The sequence below is a fragment of the Poromitra crassiceps genome (genome assembly GCF_964638095.1).
Source record: "Poromitra crassiceps genome assembly, chromosome: 1".
NCBI classification, from domain to species: domain Eukaryota; kingdom Metazoa; phylum Chordata; class Actinopteri; order Beryciformes; family Melamphaidae; genus Poromitra; species Poromitra crassiceps.
In genome coordinates this window covers 10025976-10042773 of record NC_139623.1, presented here as the reverse complement: position 1 = coordinate 10042773, position 16798 = coordinate 10025976, and the positions used below count along the sequence as shown (strand labels likewise).

General features: G+C 43.4%; 1 protein-coding gene across 1 annotated transcript; it reads right to left on the bottom strand.

The window, feature by feature from the left end:
* Window positions 1–3058: 3058 nt before the first annotated feature.
* Window positions 3059–5300, bottom strand: LOC310787624 (RNA-binding protein 12B-like; the record flags this gene model as incomplete). The annotated part of the gene is made up of 1 exon (XM_083649102.1): window positions 3059–5300. The coding sequence occupies one exon, from the start codon at window positions 5298–5300 to the stop codon at window positions 3417–3419; it is 1884 nt and encodes a 627-aa protein (XP_083505228.1). The 3' UTR covers window positions 3059–3416.
* Between the last annotated feature and the right edge of the window lie 11498 nt (window positions 5301–16798).

Genomic DNA, 16798 nt, shown 5'->3' with positions numbered 1-16798 from the left:
AAACCTTACCCGGTTTGATTGTTTCTACCTAGTCACATGTATAGTCAGACCCACCAGCTGGCACTGCGAGACGCGAGGTAAGCTCTGACTCGTCAAGTCATGACGGTTCTTCTTTTGATTTTGAGGGTATTATACCATCTTTCGGTGCATACCGCCACCTACTGCACCGGAGTATGTAGAACAGGGTCAAATCTCGGCGGGGGTGCAAAACTCAGCATGACACCGGTAGTCTAGGAAATAATTTGAAATAAAATGAAGTAAACTACTGTATTATATTAAACAATCAGGTGTTTATTAAAACAATTCCTATTACCCCTCTGTGTTACCCACACACCTTATATTGTTCCTAGTATCCAATCTCTCAATAGAAATTACATTTGATTTAAACCAGTGTGATCAAATCTTAAAACTGGATAGAACCACCATCTCTATTCTGCTTCTCCCTATAACACCCTCACAGGGTACCCCCAGGGTAAGTTACATTTAATACTTTTTAAGACCTTAATACCACTTTGAAAGAAATTTAATACCGGCGAAGGTTTGAAGGATATATAATAGAAAAACTAAGCCCTAGAAATGATTTACCAAGTACTTTTTTTGTACTCCGTACCTTTTAGACACAAAAGCTGCAAATCAGGTAAAACAATTTAAATAAATATGTGCATAGCGTGCAGTAGATTAGTATCATGAAGTGCAGCAATCCACTCTAACAAGGCTGTGCTCCAACTATCTTTTGCACTGTAGTATGTTCTGCTCTTACTGTCCTCATTCCACCAAGTTCGGATACTCTTTTTAATTAGTCCTTTACCATTAGGCTATGTGGCTCATATGCATTTTATTTAGCCATCCTGTATGTCTGCAGCTTCTTGCTCTTTAAAGCCATGTGCAGGTTACCCCCCCAATAAAAAATAAATAAACCCACACCAATTAATTCCCAATGTCCAAATTCTAAATAAACATTGACAATTTTCAAACAAAAGATCTTCCCTGATTGATTGCTGCCCCCCCCCCCCCCCCCAGCAATGTCATCAGAATCACATGGTTGCAAAGAAGCTATGCTGTAATAGTGTATTAGAGCAATGGATAGTACATTTCCCTGGATGCAAAACTAATTTCCCCTAGTGGGGCAATAATCTAAACCTTGAACCCTGGAAGAATTAATAAATAAATCCCTTCTCCTAGCTTGCTTCTTTTGGTGTAACGGGGGAAAACTCATGTGGAAGTGAGGGAACTGATGGAAGTAAAGGAAATCTACAACGATTACAAGTTTTGGATTTTTATATTTAGTAGAATTTAAAAGGAAAATGTAACAACTGGAATGTATGTTTACCTTTGTCCAATAAACAAAGTTGGGGGGGAAACCGATGCACACACCTGCTTGTTACACTGTATTCACTTCAACAGTTTGCTTCTTAGATTGACAGCAATGGTTGGTTAACAGACATTACAAACAAAATAAATCAAACAAAACACTTGAACCCATCTCATGGAGCTTAAAAAATAAAAATAAAAACATGAACAGTAACTGATTTTTATGAGTAATCACCCCCCATTTTATTAGGAATCTACTCGGCTCAAAACAGAAATACTGTTATGCATGCTAACAAGAATCATTTGCATTTGAAATAATAGACGTGTGAATAAAGGAGTCAGGTGACGATTCAAAATTATGGATAAGAACTGCAATTTTTACAACAATGCCGACATTAGGCGAAACAATATTTAGATTTAAACACGATGAACTAAGTTGAACTAAACCCTAGCATTCCAGTGAGGAAAAATATCTGTCATGTCAAGTAGACAAAGGACAAGTATTGGACAAACTATCGCTTAAACACAATAAAAAAATAAAAATAAAAAAAGCAAAATAAAATATAGGTAAATCAACTTCCTGGAGCCATGCCACAATATAAAAGGAAAAACATTTGCCTCGCCTAAATCTACCCCATTTTCAGAAGAAGTTTATATGTCCAAACCACATGTTAAGAGTCGAGCATATAAAATATGACGTAGCCACCGTGACATCACCCATTGGTTTTTGGACTCCCGTTTTGAAGCCTCAAGTTTGGCATTTTCACCGTTGTTGAATTTGGACGAGAAGAGTTGCAGCGTGGCCTGCTATTGGTCCATGATCGGCAATCTGCGCAAATGCTGGACAGGCGACCTGTCAATCACGCCACAAACGTCTTTGTATCGTCTATGGGACCATAATTTACAAAATGAACATCATGTTGTATTTAAGACAAGAAACTGGCGATTTAGACCATAAACTCACTAGCAAAGTATTTACTGGGGCAATAAATGAAGGGAGAAGTCACTTCCATGTAACCAGACTTCTTTTTGCAGCCAGTGGAGTTGCCCCCTGCAGGCCATTCAAAAGAATGTAAGTTACTTCTGCATTGGCTTCACAAACGGAGCTACAAGCTAGCCCCTTGGTGTCGAGTCATGTTTGATGGCATGGAAAGTCATCCCATCTTTACACAAACATTAGCAGCAGGTGGCGGATCTTGAGAAATATTCATGGTGTGGCAAGAAGGTAGCATTGAGATTTTAAGTGGTGGCAGAAATAGACTGTTTCAACTTAACATTGAAATTGGCCCTAGCCTTACTTCCTGCTGAAGTGTTTGCTTATACAATAACTGGCAGGAAATGAGTCCAAACTGTGTCCTAGAAAGAGAATTCCGGTGAAACTGTCTATATAGCCTATATTTGCTGATTCAATCGCAATCACGTAAATATTTGCTTGGAAATGCCCCAAAATTAAGATGTGACTCAAAAACATTATTGTAACACGAGTAAAGCATTGAATAGAACTAGGATATCTCAAGATGGCATCAAGGGTGGGGAGTACGTTACATGTTATTTTTTAACCTATCCCACTCCACACAAATTTGTCTTTTTTCTACACTTTTTTTTCCTCAGCACTGTGTGTCAATGTTTTCTAGTTATAAATCAGTAAAGATTGTTTTTATTAGGCGTCTATTCAAATGTTGAAAGCCATACACCAGCCACACCCATCCTCAATTATGTCTCAAGTTGTTGCAGCAATTTTGGGGTTGATACCATTTGTTATTATTAGATTTGGTGCAAAATCTATAAAAAAAAACAATCACCATTCAAGAATTTATAATAATAAAAAAAAATCAACACCATAACAACATAGAAAAACTCGTGCCGTGATCTGGTATCAAAAACATTTGACAGTTGGTGATTCCTGGAGCATTACTCCGTTCCCGACAAGCCAGCATGACATGGTTGGTAACAATGGATGCATTAGGTCTTCTGGTTTCATATACCACCAGTATCATCACTCTGGCTTTAAAAAATGACCCAGATACAGCAAGTACGGTCGGCCGGAGAGGCAAGACTCTTCTGGGGTGGCAGCTGGGGTGGCAAGGCAATTTTTAGAGGAGGGCTCAAGCAAGGTGTATTCTTATTCTTCTTTTGCCTATTGGTCTTCCACTCAGTTCCCTTACTGCCGTTAATGCTTCCTGGTGGGATTCAAAGACTACAGTTGCCATGCCTTTAAACCTTCTATCCATGTCATAGTGAAAGTGGACAGATTCAGGGACAACACGATATCCATAGCAAAAGTCATAGATTTCAGGCTGTCTGATTTTAAAGGGTAGGTTCTCTAGCGTTACACAGGTGGGACCATCAAACTGTTGTGCGGGGCGGTCAAAGTCTCCATGAAATGATCCATTGCCTGCATCACGTGGAGCACGAGGGTCTGCATAAGGATCAAGACTGCTGCCTCCATGGAGAGCATCAGGAGGTATTCTCAAGTCTGGGTAGTCCATGTCACCAGGATGATAGGATGCTTCGCTGCTCCTGGCCAAGTACTTCTCCTCCCTTACCCTTGGCATTGGCTCTTGCACTGCTGGAGGCTCAATACCAAACTCCTGCATCTGAGACCGTGAAACGCATTTCAACATGACTTCTGACCCAAGGAACCTTTGCCCATTTAGAGATTGTGCATTCATAGCCTCTCTCTCATCCCGAAAGACAACCAAAGCCTCTCCAAGCCCAACTCCGTTATGGTCACGCAGCAAGATCACTTTGTCCTCTGTGATATTGAACCCAACGAAGAAGTCCATGATCTCAACTTTACGCACATCAAACGGCATATTCCGCACATAGAGACTCATTTTCTCACAGTCATAAGGATCACTGTGCTGACCTGAAGGACTCTCTTGAAGCTTACCGAACTTCCCGGGAGGTTCATCCTTCTTGTTACCGGATTCCAGAATGGAGATCATTTTCTCTCTTGAGATGGGGGACATATGCAGAGCTCGTTTGAAAAACTCTGCTTCATGATGTGTTAAGGCAGCAGCATAGTCCTTCAGACTCGTGAACAGCACAAATACAGATCTTGTTCTATTCCCTGCATTGTCAAGTAGGTACAGGATCTGCTCATCCTCAAGTCTTGCATGACGGAAAAGTTCTTTTATGTGCTTTTTCTCCACTCCATAGGACAGATTTTCCAACAAGACACACAACTCCTCAGTAGGAGACTTGGACATAGGAGCCAAAGGTGATCGTGATCTCACCTGACGCTGTGGTTGCCTCGGAGAGCGAATCGGTGACCTCCCTCTTCCAAACCTGCCATTACTGTTGTCACCCATTGCCACATGACCACCAGCCTTAAGAAGCCATTGATCTTCCGTTGCCAAGAAGATTTCCACATACCTTGACCCAAGGTATTTCTTATCCTTCTTCAGACCCTCCCTTGCATCCTGTTTTGTTCCAAATTTGACTAGAGCTGTCCCATTGTTTTGGCCACGTGCGTTTTTCACTAAGATGATGTCATCAACAAGCGAACCATGAAAAAAGTGACGGACATCCATTTCAGTCGCAGAGAATTCCATTCCCTTCAGAAACAGGTACCGGTCCTGAGGGAGAGCAGAATGATCTGATCTGCGAGCAGATCTTCCACCTGCCTCAGCGTTGTCAGCTCTTCTACCACCCCCTGGAACATCCATGTCAACCCATCTTGAACTTTCCTTAAGGGCCCTCTTTTGATCCAGCTCTGCACTTCTTGCACTTTCTTCAAGAATACTCTGCATTTCTGATTTACTGCTTAGCAGCAAGTTAACGGGGGAACCCTTGATGCACCCCCCTGACCGTACCATGGCTCTTCTTGCATCTTCATCAGAAGCAAAGATAATGAAAGCCTCCTCTTGCTCGCCGCCAACAATATGCACCCCACCATCCGGAATTTTGAGGCCCGTGAAGAAATTGCGAATATCCTCAGAACCTGCTGCGATTCTCAGTCCCTGTAAACGGATGACCACCGCCATGCCGAAGCACAAACAACAGCACCTGCAGACAGAAGGGTACAGAATAATATTATTGCCGACAGAGCCACTATAGCTCAGCTTTAATTCCTTGGCATACCAACATAACAGCACTGAACCTGAACAGTGATGTAAGATCGTAACACAGGACATTAGAAGCAGGGAGGAAGCAAACACCATTCAAATGTATCGATGGCCAGATCAGCAGCCTTTAAAATAGACTAGATTAGGCTCCAACTTCAGTAGAGGATGATGAACAAGTGACAAAGCAACATAGTGTATAGGCCTAGCTCTCACTCAGGCTGATAGTCTCACTCAATAAAAATGTCTGCCATTTATGTGTTGAAATGACAGATTAATCAAGTAAAATCTGGACTACAAGCCACAGTCCCAACACAGAATTCCACCCAATAGTTCCATGCATGTCTTTTTCATTTAATCATTCAAATATTTCTGAGAAAGCCAATATTATGACATTCACGAGTACATGCAAAAATGCAGTCAGTCATTGGCCAACAAAGGACACTATGGCTGGAATTACAGCCATAAATTAACAAATATGCAAACTACTGAAATCATTAAAAGCAGGCTGTCCATCATCATCAATCCAGCACAATCCCTGATGATGATAAATAACTATATGGGATTTCCGATTCCACACTTATATTAAGACGCCTTTTTCATCAATCACATGAAACAATATCACAAGCATAAGGAGAAAAGAGTTGTGCACACCTCTTTATGGCAGAAATATGTCCATTCCTCTCACTAACAACAGACTACACTCCTGTCACACCAGAGGTTTCAACTCTGAACACATGAATACATAAATTGTCTGTAAAGGCTCATTTCCACCACATATAACAGCACAGTACAGCTCTACTCGATCTGGTCTTACTCGGCTCTACTTGATATAGACTGTTTCCATAGCAAGTTTACTCGCCTCCGCCCACACCTGGTCGTCATAGCGACCACATATCTGCCCTCCGCCCATAGCCGAAGTAGGCTATAACGTATAATGTTAAAATTAAATCCATACACGGAACTTTTAAACTGATTATGAAATACTGGTGCCTCTAAATGACCTACAGTGTACATGGGCAAATGTGACAATCGGCTAGGAGAATGGATATCACCTTGTTGTTACTCAAACTCACATGCATGCACTGCGCGGGGGACGGGAGAGGCGCTACGGGGAGAACCCCAGCGGCAACTCACCAGGCAAGACCGCGGCTTCGCTAAACCCCCGCCTGCGGCCTAGCGGAGCCAAGCGGCTTCCAGAGGAGCTGACTTTTTCTCTCTCAAAACAATTGAAAACCACCGTCATGTTAAAGCTGAGCAAGGAGATCGATTTTATTTCACCAGAGCCGAAGGCAGCAACACAAAAGAAATAGCTTCTGGAAATAACAGAAGAGAAGGTAAGCCCCAATGAACTGGTATCCAGCATTGATAGTAGATGCCTACAGTAAACACGATTCTGCCTGAACAATCAGTCGTCTGCAGTGTTTTCACATCACCATATGGTACCAGGTCCACAGCCCTGGAACCTCAACAGAGCAGGGACCAAAAGCAGCACGACTCAACCCCGACTCAACCCGGGCTGTCCACGTTTTTGATCGGTGGAATGAGACAAAAAAGCGAGACGAGCTGTGCGGGGCCGCGTTGATACCAGCGGTGGAAATGGGCCATAAGAGGTGCCTGCCTGACTTAAATTAGTATTGAGTTAAGTACCTTCAATCCAAAGGTTGATATCACACACACAAAATGGTTAAAAAAATGCAAAGTGCGCATGCTTCACCTCTACATCCATATAGGGGAAAGTGACCCCTGCCACGATGACACATAAACACTAAATATCTTTAACACAAGACATTAGCTCAGCAGCACTAGGGCTGCACAATAGTTCATTTGACTCACCACAAGCCCTGTAAAGTATGTCTATAATCATGTTTAGATACTATTTAGAGACCGAAAGCAGATCAAACTAATGCACACATGAGGAAAAGTCAGTCAGCAGCGTTTTCTCTCAAGTGTGTTCTTTCATTTAGTAGACAGAGGCATTTCTTCATCAAAGGTCATCCATGCATGTCCCATAGGCTTCAATAGAACTGGCACAAAAATCGGGCACCAAGCAGAGCATTAGAATGTTGCTACATTGGCGTGATTGACATGTTGCCTGTCCAGTGATCGCACAGCTCGCGGATCACAGACCAAAAGCAGTCGGCGCTGCGGCTCTGTGGGAAACGCCTGGTCTGGCGCGGTCTGGCGCCGCTGGACCAAAAATCTCAAGGGGTACATTCCATTTCTCTTATCTGATATCTCCTCGCTCCTCTATCCTCGCATGAACCAGTAGTTGTTCTTGGTCCGCCATCTTGAAGAGCGTCCCAAAGCTCTTATCCTAGGAGCAAGGAACGAGGAGGGAGGAGACATCTCTGAGGAGCTATGAGAGAGGATACACCAGAACAGCCTTCCCAGAAGAGAACTTCCAAAATACGGGATGACAGGGAAATGTATGAAATGCAGGGTGGCGGGGGACTCTTTAATCATCAAGACTACAGCTGTACGGCATCACGTTAATTACTTCGCCCGTAGCGCAAATGTGAAGCAGCTCATATTAACGAGGTGGCAGAGAAACAGCAAGTGTTAAGTGCCAATCATATGATACTGATTGAACGTTAATGTAAGAACATGAGGAACCTAAATTATGTTTCCTTCATCCACAACCCTTTTTAGCTGTTGGGGGGGGGGGGGGGGGGGGGGGGGGTCCCGGACCTCGCTTCACGTGACACTTCAGAGAAAGGGACGTCTCATTTCTCTAAATACATATTTCCTTGTTTCCTCTCTCCTCGCATGGTTTCCACGGCAAGAGGGACTAAGACACAAGGAAATTATGCAAGTGAGGGAAGTCCACAAACCAATGGGTGACATCGCACTCCGTCCATCTCTTTCACAATCTATGTTAATGGCTCTTCCTTCTTTTATAAGTTCCTTGTAGGGTTCCAGGAAGTGGATTCCCCATTCATTTGTCATTTTAGAAAATCCAAATCCTTGTATAGTTTTAAGCCTGAACCAAGTCAACCAGCTATGAGATGAATCGTGAACGACCATAAATAAAACATGTGACTTGGAGCAAAAACAAAAAATAAAAAGCGAGGAAAAAGTAACATTTGCCCCCCCCCCCCCCCCCCCCCCCCCCATTTTTATTTTGGCTTAGAATCAAATGTTTTATTGTCACGATTCATCTCATAATTGGTTGGCTTGGTTCCAGGCTTAAAACTATACAAGGATTTTCCGAAACGGCTATGGAGGAATAAATGTGGAATTCACTACCTAGAACCGGATTCGCGAAAAAGTGGGTGGTCACTGTTGAAACAAAATCACCACCATCTGTGATCCAAAAATCACATGTTACATGGGCCATTACGGGGAACTTTCAAGACGACGTGAATTATTTCTGCTACAAGTGAAACCAATAAACGTTAAGCTAAGCTTTAACTGAAATGTTAACAATTTAGTTTTGTATGAAACCGCTCAGTCAACTACATCTCTCGTCTCGCACAATATACTGTATGTCACACCAACACGGCTTGGTGGGAGAGAAAGTTATGATGTCACTTATGCGACTGGTTGTGTGTAGTCTTTCTAATTGATAACTTGTGGACCTTTTTCACAGCAGCCATTTTGTGTCTAAAAGGCAGGGTAAACACAGACAGGTGCAACCAAAACATTCCAGTGCTGCGCCATACCAGAAGGAGCATGACTTTGGTTCTATATACCTTTTTACGTTGTTTTGGTCCGAGTGACATGTTCTATGCCTGGCAGGGGTGTGGCCAACTTGAGGCTGGCCGGTCACATGCGGCTCTTTGCTCATTCTTATGCAGGCCTTCTTCAATTCACATCAAATTGTGTGTGTAGGCTGTGTTTTTAACACACTGCCTGTTTAAGGCCATGCTTAATATGTAGGCTCAGTGATTCCCAACCAGGGGTACGTGTACCCCTAGGGGTACTTGAGCAGCTTGCAGGGGGTACTTGGAATGATTGGGGATTACATTTTACTTCCAAAATGATAAAAACAATATTCCAAGTAATAGGTCCATCTTGGTAAAACTGATGACTTTTTCCAATTGAAAACTGTCAGAATTGTATTAAAGGGGAGTTATTTAAATTATTTACATTTAATAATCAGATGTTATGCTGACTAAAAGTTTGACGACGTGAGTTTAATAGAACAAATTTAGGAGAATCATCGACACACGAATGAGGGGGTACTATTGGCATGGCAAAAACCTCAAGAGGTACACAAGACAAAAAAGGTTGGGAACCACTGGGCTATACTACTGCTTCAGTACCAATCATATACATTGGAAATGGAAAGGGGAAAACAAGGCAGCTAACCCGTGAATCACCTTGGAAATGGAGAAATAAAATCGTGATTTTGCCGTTGAGCGTTACAATTTCTTTTAAAGGGATAGTTCAGTTTGTTTGAAGTTGGGTCCTATGAGGTACTCTCATACAGTCAGTGCACTGGGTAAAGCACTCTGGACGCATCGTGCACCAAGATAGGAGAACTGCACTCCAGCTGCAACAGGCACAGAGAGCTGTCTGCTGAGTGTGAAGGGGGCCATGAGCAAAAATGTAAAAAACAACAGAAAGAATACATAAAGTGCTTCCATACTGCTCACCTGGCATAATGCAAGTCTCCACAAGCCCTGAGATGCTAAGTTGACTTGAAAATATGTAATTTACACCCTGTTTTTAGCTAAAATCGTCACTATAGCAAGGTTGTACCCTATTGTTGTAATTTCAGCTGCTAGCTCCAGTGACGATTTCAGCTAAAAACAGGGTGTACATGACATCTTTTTCAAGTGGGTTACACTGTGTGTAACCCACGAGTCAAAACAATGAGCGCAGATGTGAATTCTGTAAATAAACAAGTATATCAATGACACGGACGTTGTCTGAGCTTCGGTTTTTAGCCTGAATATTACAAAAGACCCCACTGATTCATAACATGTCTAAAGCGTGTTATAGCAGTATGGCGCACTTATACCACATTGATGACAACTCCGACCACGGTAAAGCGCCCGGCATGGTTTTGCGAAGCCACGACAGCGAGACCGTACATACTCGAGCGTAACTCGTCCAAACGTTATCGTGTCGTTTACCAACAACTTGCAATCATGTCGGTGGGGGGACATTTTATTGTCCCTCCATTTCAAAACTCATTCCGGTGAGCCTGCAGAAGGCTTTGCTAGATGAGGGACAAGCACGTTAAATGAGAAAATGGCATTTCCTCATTCCTCACAACAATGAATTGACGGCGCAGTCACATTTTCGAGGAGCTGCACGCCGTACGCCAGCTGCGGAGGCGCAGTCAGCGATTTCGCTCGAGCATAATTTGCTCTTAAGTTTCAACACTGAAACGCTGCACTTCCCACTCATGGGGGGAAACCAAACACAGGCGATAGGTTGCTATAGCAACCCGTGTAGCTTTGTAGCTAACCGAATGCTGAATTTCCCATATTGCTCTAATCAGATGATAGACACAAACGCATATCAACGTTAACATTACATAATTGAGACATCAAATTTTGTGTTAAAACGTTAACAAACGACTTTATAATAATTATGTGATTACCATTAACGATACAAGTCACCATTTTGATGTGGCTATGACGTCAACTAGGACAAAGGGAGCTCTGGATGATACTCGAATTTCCGAGCTGTACGGCCTGGACGACCGTTCAATTCACTTTTTACACGTCGGGCCAAATTTTTTTTCGGTGGTCCGAGTTGTCTTGAACGGGGTATTTGTGACAAGCAAGACAGCAGTAAAACTGGCAGGTTTTTGTATTGAGTGTGGCGTCAAAGTAACCCGACATAGAAAGTAACCCCCAGCGTTGTGTAGCAACACCGGAAGGTAACCCCAATAATTGGCTAGCTAGCTACTAGCGTTAGCTAGCTAGTAACTTGCCATGGTGCCAAAGTACAAAAAAACAAGCTTAGAAATCGTCTAAACATGCAAAAAAAAACATCGGGGGTTTAATAGTGACGTTAAACAGAACACATCTTAACAATTATAGCATTGCATGCATTTTGGCTAACGTGGAGTTAGCGTTAGCTGCTAAGTGGCTAACATAACATTGCATTAACGATCTGTCTAGCTAGGCCTATACTAGCTTTAGCGTTAGCTCATTTAACGATAACGTTAGCAGCTAACGTTAGCTCCAAGGCAGTGGAAGAAAAAAGGCACCATGAACCACACCTAGCGAAAAGTAGCCTAAAACTTACACAGGTAATAGTGCAGAGAAAACGTTTTTCAGGCAAAAAGCAAACTGAGTGAAAAGTGGACGGCGTTGAGTCAAGTTGGTTCGGCCTCGTGCGTCGTGTCTCTCTCGCTAGGTCGGGGCGAATGGATTCGGGAAGGGGAAATGCTAACCTCGCGTCGCCAGGCCTCCGTTCACAATTGATTTTGTCACCCTGCCTGGTTCCGGCCTAGACAGGAAGTGACAGCGGATATAGCTCGTCAACTTTTACGTTAACTTGACAATTATGCCGCGTTCGATTATAAGTGGGACGTGGCAAGTTGCCAGTTGCTACTAGCAAAAATCAAATAAAACGCCACTATAACTCGCAGTTCCTACCCGCAAACTTGGGTATGATTTCTCAACCCCCAGTAGCTCCCACCGCGTCATTTGACGTCATTTCAAGATGGCCACGCATGTTGTTTATGGTGAGAAACATCGAACTTTATTATCAGATTGAATGAAACGCGTCATTTTGCGTCATGTTACTTGCTACTTCCCTGTGCAATCTCGAACGCAAATAGGTCGGACAAATGATGGACGTACCGAACAAAGTTTTTGAATAAGTTCTTGTAGAAACATTGCGGATTCACAATCTCACATCTTTTAAGCCAATACAGAAGCTTTGCATCAGACAATAGACCCTTCTCACGGGGGCCATTTTGGGTCGAAAAGGCAGGGTAAACACAGGTGCAAGCAAAACACTAATGAGGGTTTCCAACTTCCATGATTGGAATTTGGAAAGCCTCATTAGTGTTTTGCTTGCACCTGTGTTTACCCTGCCTTTTCGACCCAAAATGGCCCCCGTGAGAAGGGTCTATTAATCGAGGAAAGAGACGTCAAGTTAACGGCAACAAATACGTTTTTTGGCGCACTTCCTTCCGGTGTTCATTCTGGTTCCGTGGTTTACGCCCCCATTACAAAAGGGTGAAAGGTGCCCAGACTAGGGAAGTGCATTCGTTTTACGACGCAAGGCCGTCATTGTGTGGGCGTTGTTTGCTGTGGCACACTGCCTGTAACCTCGCGTCACCAAGTCAGCGTGCAGCGGCAGCCTGTGGTGGTGCTTGTTAAGAATACTGTCCATTTTTGCAGGCATCAATTTAGACAAAAATAGAAGATAGAAGGAAGCTTCTGATCAATTCCAACGTTCCAAAAACGAATTTCTCATCAAATAAAAAATATATATGATTATTTGACACCAAGAACATTCATATCAGACTAGTCTATTGCAGTTACACTTTCCATAGGCTGCCAGTCCATGCGTGGCCACAAAAAGTGCCCTTGTTTGCTTTTGTCTAAATTCATGATGCCCTACTAACTTTTGTCTGAATTCATGATGCCCTACTAAATGCACTTTTATCCATCACTTGTTAATGTAATTTTGTACTTTTAATGCAATTTTTACTTGTGTAATTGCTATATTCTGTTTTTACTGTTGTTGACTATACATGCTATTATGTTGCTGTCTCTTTTTTAACCCTGTCCACTTGCTGCTGTAGCACTGAGATTTCCCCTTGTGGGACGAATAAAGGATTATCTTATCTCATCTTATCTTATAAAATTCTTTTTGGAAGGCTGTACCAAATTGTAATGGAATGTTTAGCTAAGCTCCAACTTTATTCCACAATACACATGTGACACTGCTACCACGCTCCACACTTTAAAGGAGCCCAACAGAATTATGTGCATAAATACATGATCATCAAAATAGCCTGTAACATATTATCAATTAGTATAATTTCCCTCTGGTCAACCCCACAGACCTTATCATTAAGCCTTATGGGATGTGACAGGCTTTTATTCAAGTCTATAAGATTGACCATATCATTGGCAGCCATCCTGATACATAGCTGTGCAAGTATCCAGGGCCAGTTCAATGTCCAATCCTCCATGCCATAGCGTTATTAGCCTGGTACCAATGAAAGGCCTTGACTCACAGCATATTTATTTCAATGGCTGCAGAGGGGACTGTAAACTACTGTGATTGGCACACTGTAAGGTCAGGAGGCGTGAAGCAGCGGAATCTCCCAGCCTATTGTTGGTGTCTGGAATCAAGTGTTGGACTCGGCCCAAGTGTTCTCAGGAGGGGAATAGAACATCCAAAACCACTGAGGGCAAGCTTACATGCCCAGTGAAAAGAGTTCCAATAGCCTAGACCAGTGGTTTTCAAACTTTGCCCGAGGCACACCTATACATCCGTGCATATATCCGTGCAAAATAGCCTCTATAACACATGCCACTTATCAATTTTTTTAATTTAACAATGCCAAATAACGTTTGACAAACAACTATATTACTAATGAAATATTTATTAACAAAATAATCCAATAATTAATTTGAAACTTTGACTACATCAAAGCACCACTTTTTGTATAGTTTAGGCTATATTTGCAATAATGGACGGGTGTCACAAAATCCCAAGACACACCTGGACTTGCCTCAAGGCACACCTGTGTGCACACCATTTGGGAACCACTGGCCTAGACACAGTGGTGTCCTCAAGTAGCCTGGGTAAACCCAGCCCCCAGTGACCTGCTCTCAGGCTCACCCTGCTTACAGTCACAAGTGCTAGTGACTGGGAACTGAGAGAGCAGGTCACGTGGGGGCTGGGTTTACCTAGGCTAGTCCTCAAGGCCACTGGACAAATGAAAAGAGATATCATTGTTCCCTCTTGCACCAGCCAACACAGCTCGACTGCTATACTGCAATTTACTGTCAAAGGTAGCATAAATACAGACTTTGTTTTATAGGCCATTTGTTACAACACATAGGAAACTGCAGCCGCACTGCCATATTATATATGAGAATACTACAATATTACAAATTAAGATCGGATAGATAGGATAGAATAGGAGAGGATATAGATGAGAGCTGTGGGATTACAGTAAAACACTCAAAATCCTATGGATATACAGTGTGTGAACAAACCACAGACACCACAATGTGTATTGTATCCATTGATAGTATAATATTGTATCACACCTGAAATAGGCCTGGGTGTAGGAGTTTGTCAGCAGGTATGGGACGCAGACCTTATCAGTTCCCAGGGCTCTGGACATAAACTCCAGCCACTATGAGTGTGAACGGAACTACTTGCATCAGAAATGTAGACTTCCAGAGACTTGCATCGACATTCACACACAGCAGCAATGGTATCAGCAAAAGAGCAACTTATTTTGCTCATCCATCACAATATATAACCCTGCGAGGCAGTTGGATTCACGTGAGATCATGAGATCACAATCAAACGAAAAATCCATCTTGCCACGGCGCGGCGGCGTGCTCCAATCTATTGGTTTGAATCCGAACCGGGCTTTGGTGTGACACCAGCAAGAAGCGAGCCATACATGTGATAGACAGATGGTTCATCCAATCACCTGCCAGGTCTTTTTTCAAAGTATATACATTACCTGCCCTTTAAAATGCGACTTGTTCCCAGATGGTTATGTGAAAACAAACCACCTGACAGTGTCAGGTCACACAATATAGAGGTCCCCCACACTGTGCACACTACTTTGACCTTGTCGGGGTGAAGCTCTCGACAGATAGCAGAAGACCTGCCATGCAGAATGCAATGTTATTCATGAAATAGGGATAGAAAAACTCTCGTAACGGGACAAGCCCCGTCTTTTATTGTCACACGAACACCACAACACATGCATGCGGCCACAACACACTCATGCTGACGGTGGCCGGTGAAAAGTGTCCTCTGCATTTAACCCATCCAGGCATGTCCTTTCCTCCGGGGGGCAGGCCAGGAGCAGTGGTCGCTTTCTCGTACAGCGCCCGGGGACCAACTTCGGATGTTGTCGTCACTGGTCGGATGACGATGACAATCTGATCTTCTGCATGTTTTTAGTGGGGGGGTTATATACGGAGGAACCCCCTGGGGGAGCACGGGGAGAACATGCAAACTCCGCACAACCAGAAAGGCCCTTACGACGAGATACCCCACCTGGGCAGTAGGCACTGAAGATATGGGGGGGAACACAACCACAGCGCCCACAGTGTCCCAGGTGAGAATCGAACTCAGGACCTTCTGACTGTGAGGCGACAGCTCTACCACTGAGCCACCGTGCCCCCAAAATAGGGATTTTGTGCTATGAGTCCTACTAGGCACCACCTGTTCCAGCATCTGAGCAAAGGTCAATGTGGCGCTGGAAAGAAAAAGCGACCACCGCTCCTGGCCTGCCCCCCGGAGGAAAGGACAAGCCTGGATGGGTCAAATGCAGAGGACATATTTCACCGGCCACCGTCAGCATGAGTGTGTGTTGTGGCCGCATGCATGTGTTGTAGTGTGTTCGTGTGACAATAAAGACGGGCTTCCGTCTGAAATCGTGTTTTTTTAAGACTCAGGAGAGAATTGTAGTTCAGAAGGGTCTTTCTCCACTCTGATGCGGAGCCACAGTTACAGTTAATATGTGACCTGCTCGATCATTTTGAGTCACATTGACCCTGAAACACATTTTGAGTTTAATACACTGTTGGAAAGAGGAGAATGTAAGCTTTCTGGGGATATATATCAAAATTATCTTTGTACTCCAAAGATTGAGTGATTGAGTTTATGTCTTGACTGTTTCCAAACTATGTTTTTGAGAAAAACGGCCTCAAAGTTTGACATAAATTCTGAAACATTTATTAGAGAAATCATTCAAACATTTTTTTCTGAGTTGTCACTATCACCACTACTACTCCTACTATTACTACTACTGCTACTACTACTCCGGCTGGTGATTGGTGATGTCACCAGTGATGTCACTCAAGCAATTGTGATATCACCAGTTCTACTGCTACTACTATTACACCCACACCTCAGGTAGGATTGGGCTGGAAATTTGTATGCCTGTGTGTTATGATCCGGGGAAGGTCATGGGAAGGTCCAGTTGGTTTCCAGGACTTTCCAGGTGGTTCCCTGGAAAGTCCTGGAAACCACCTCCCAAGGTCAGATTGGGCTGGAAATTTGTATAGCAGTGTGTTATGATCAGGGGAGGTTCATGGGAAGGTCCAGGTAGTTTCCAGGACTTTCCAAGTGGTTTTCTGTAAAGTCCTGGAAACCACCTGGAAAGTCCTGGAAACCACCTGGAAAGTATTGGAAACCACCTCCCCAGGTCGGATTGGCCTGACAATTTGTATGGCAGTGTGTTATGATCCGGGGAAGGTCATGGTAAGGTCCAGGTGGTTTTCAGGACTTTCCAG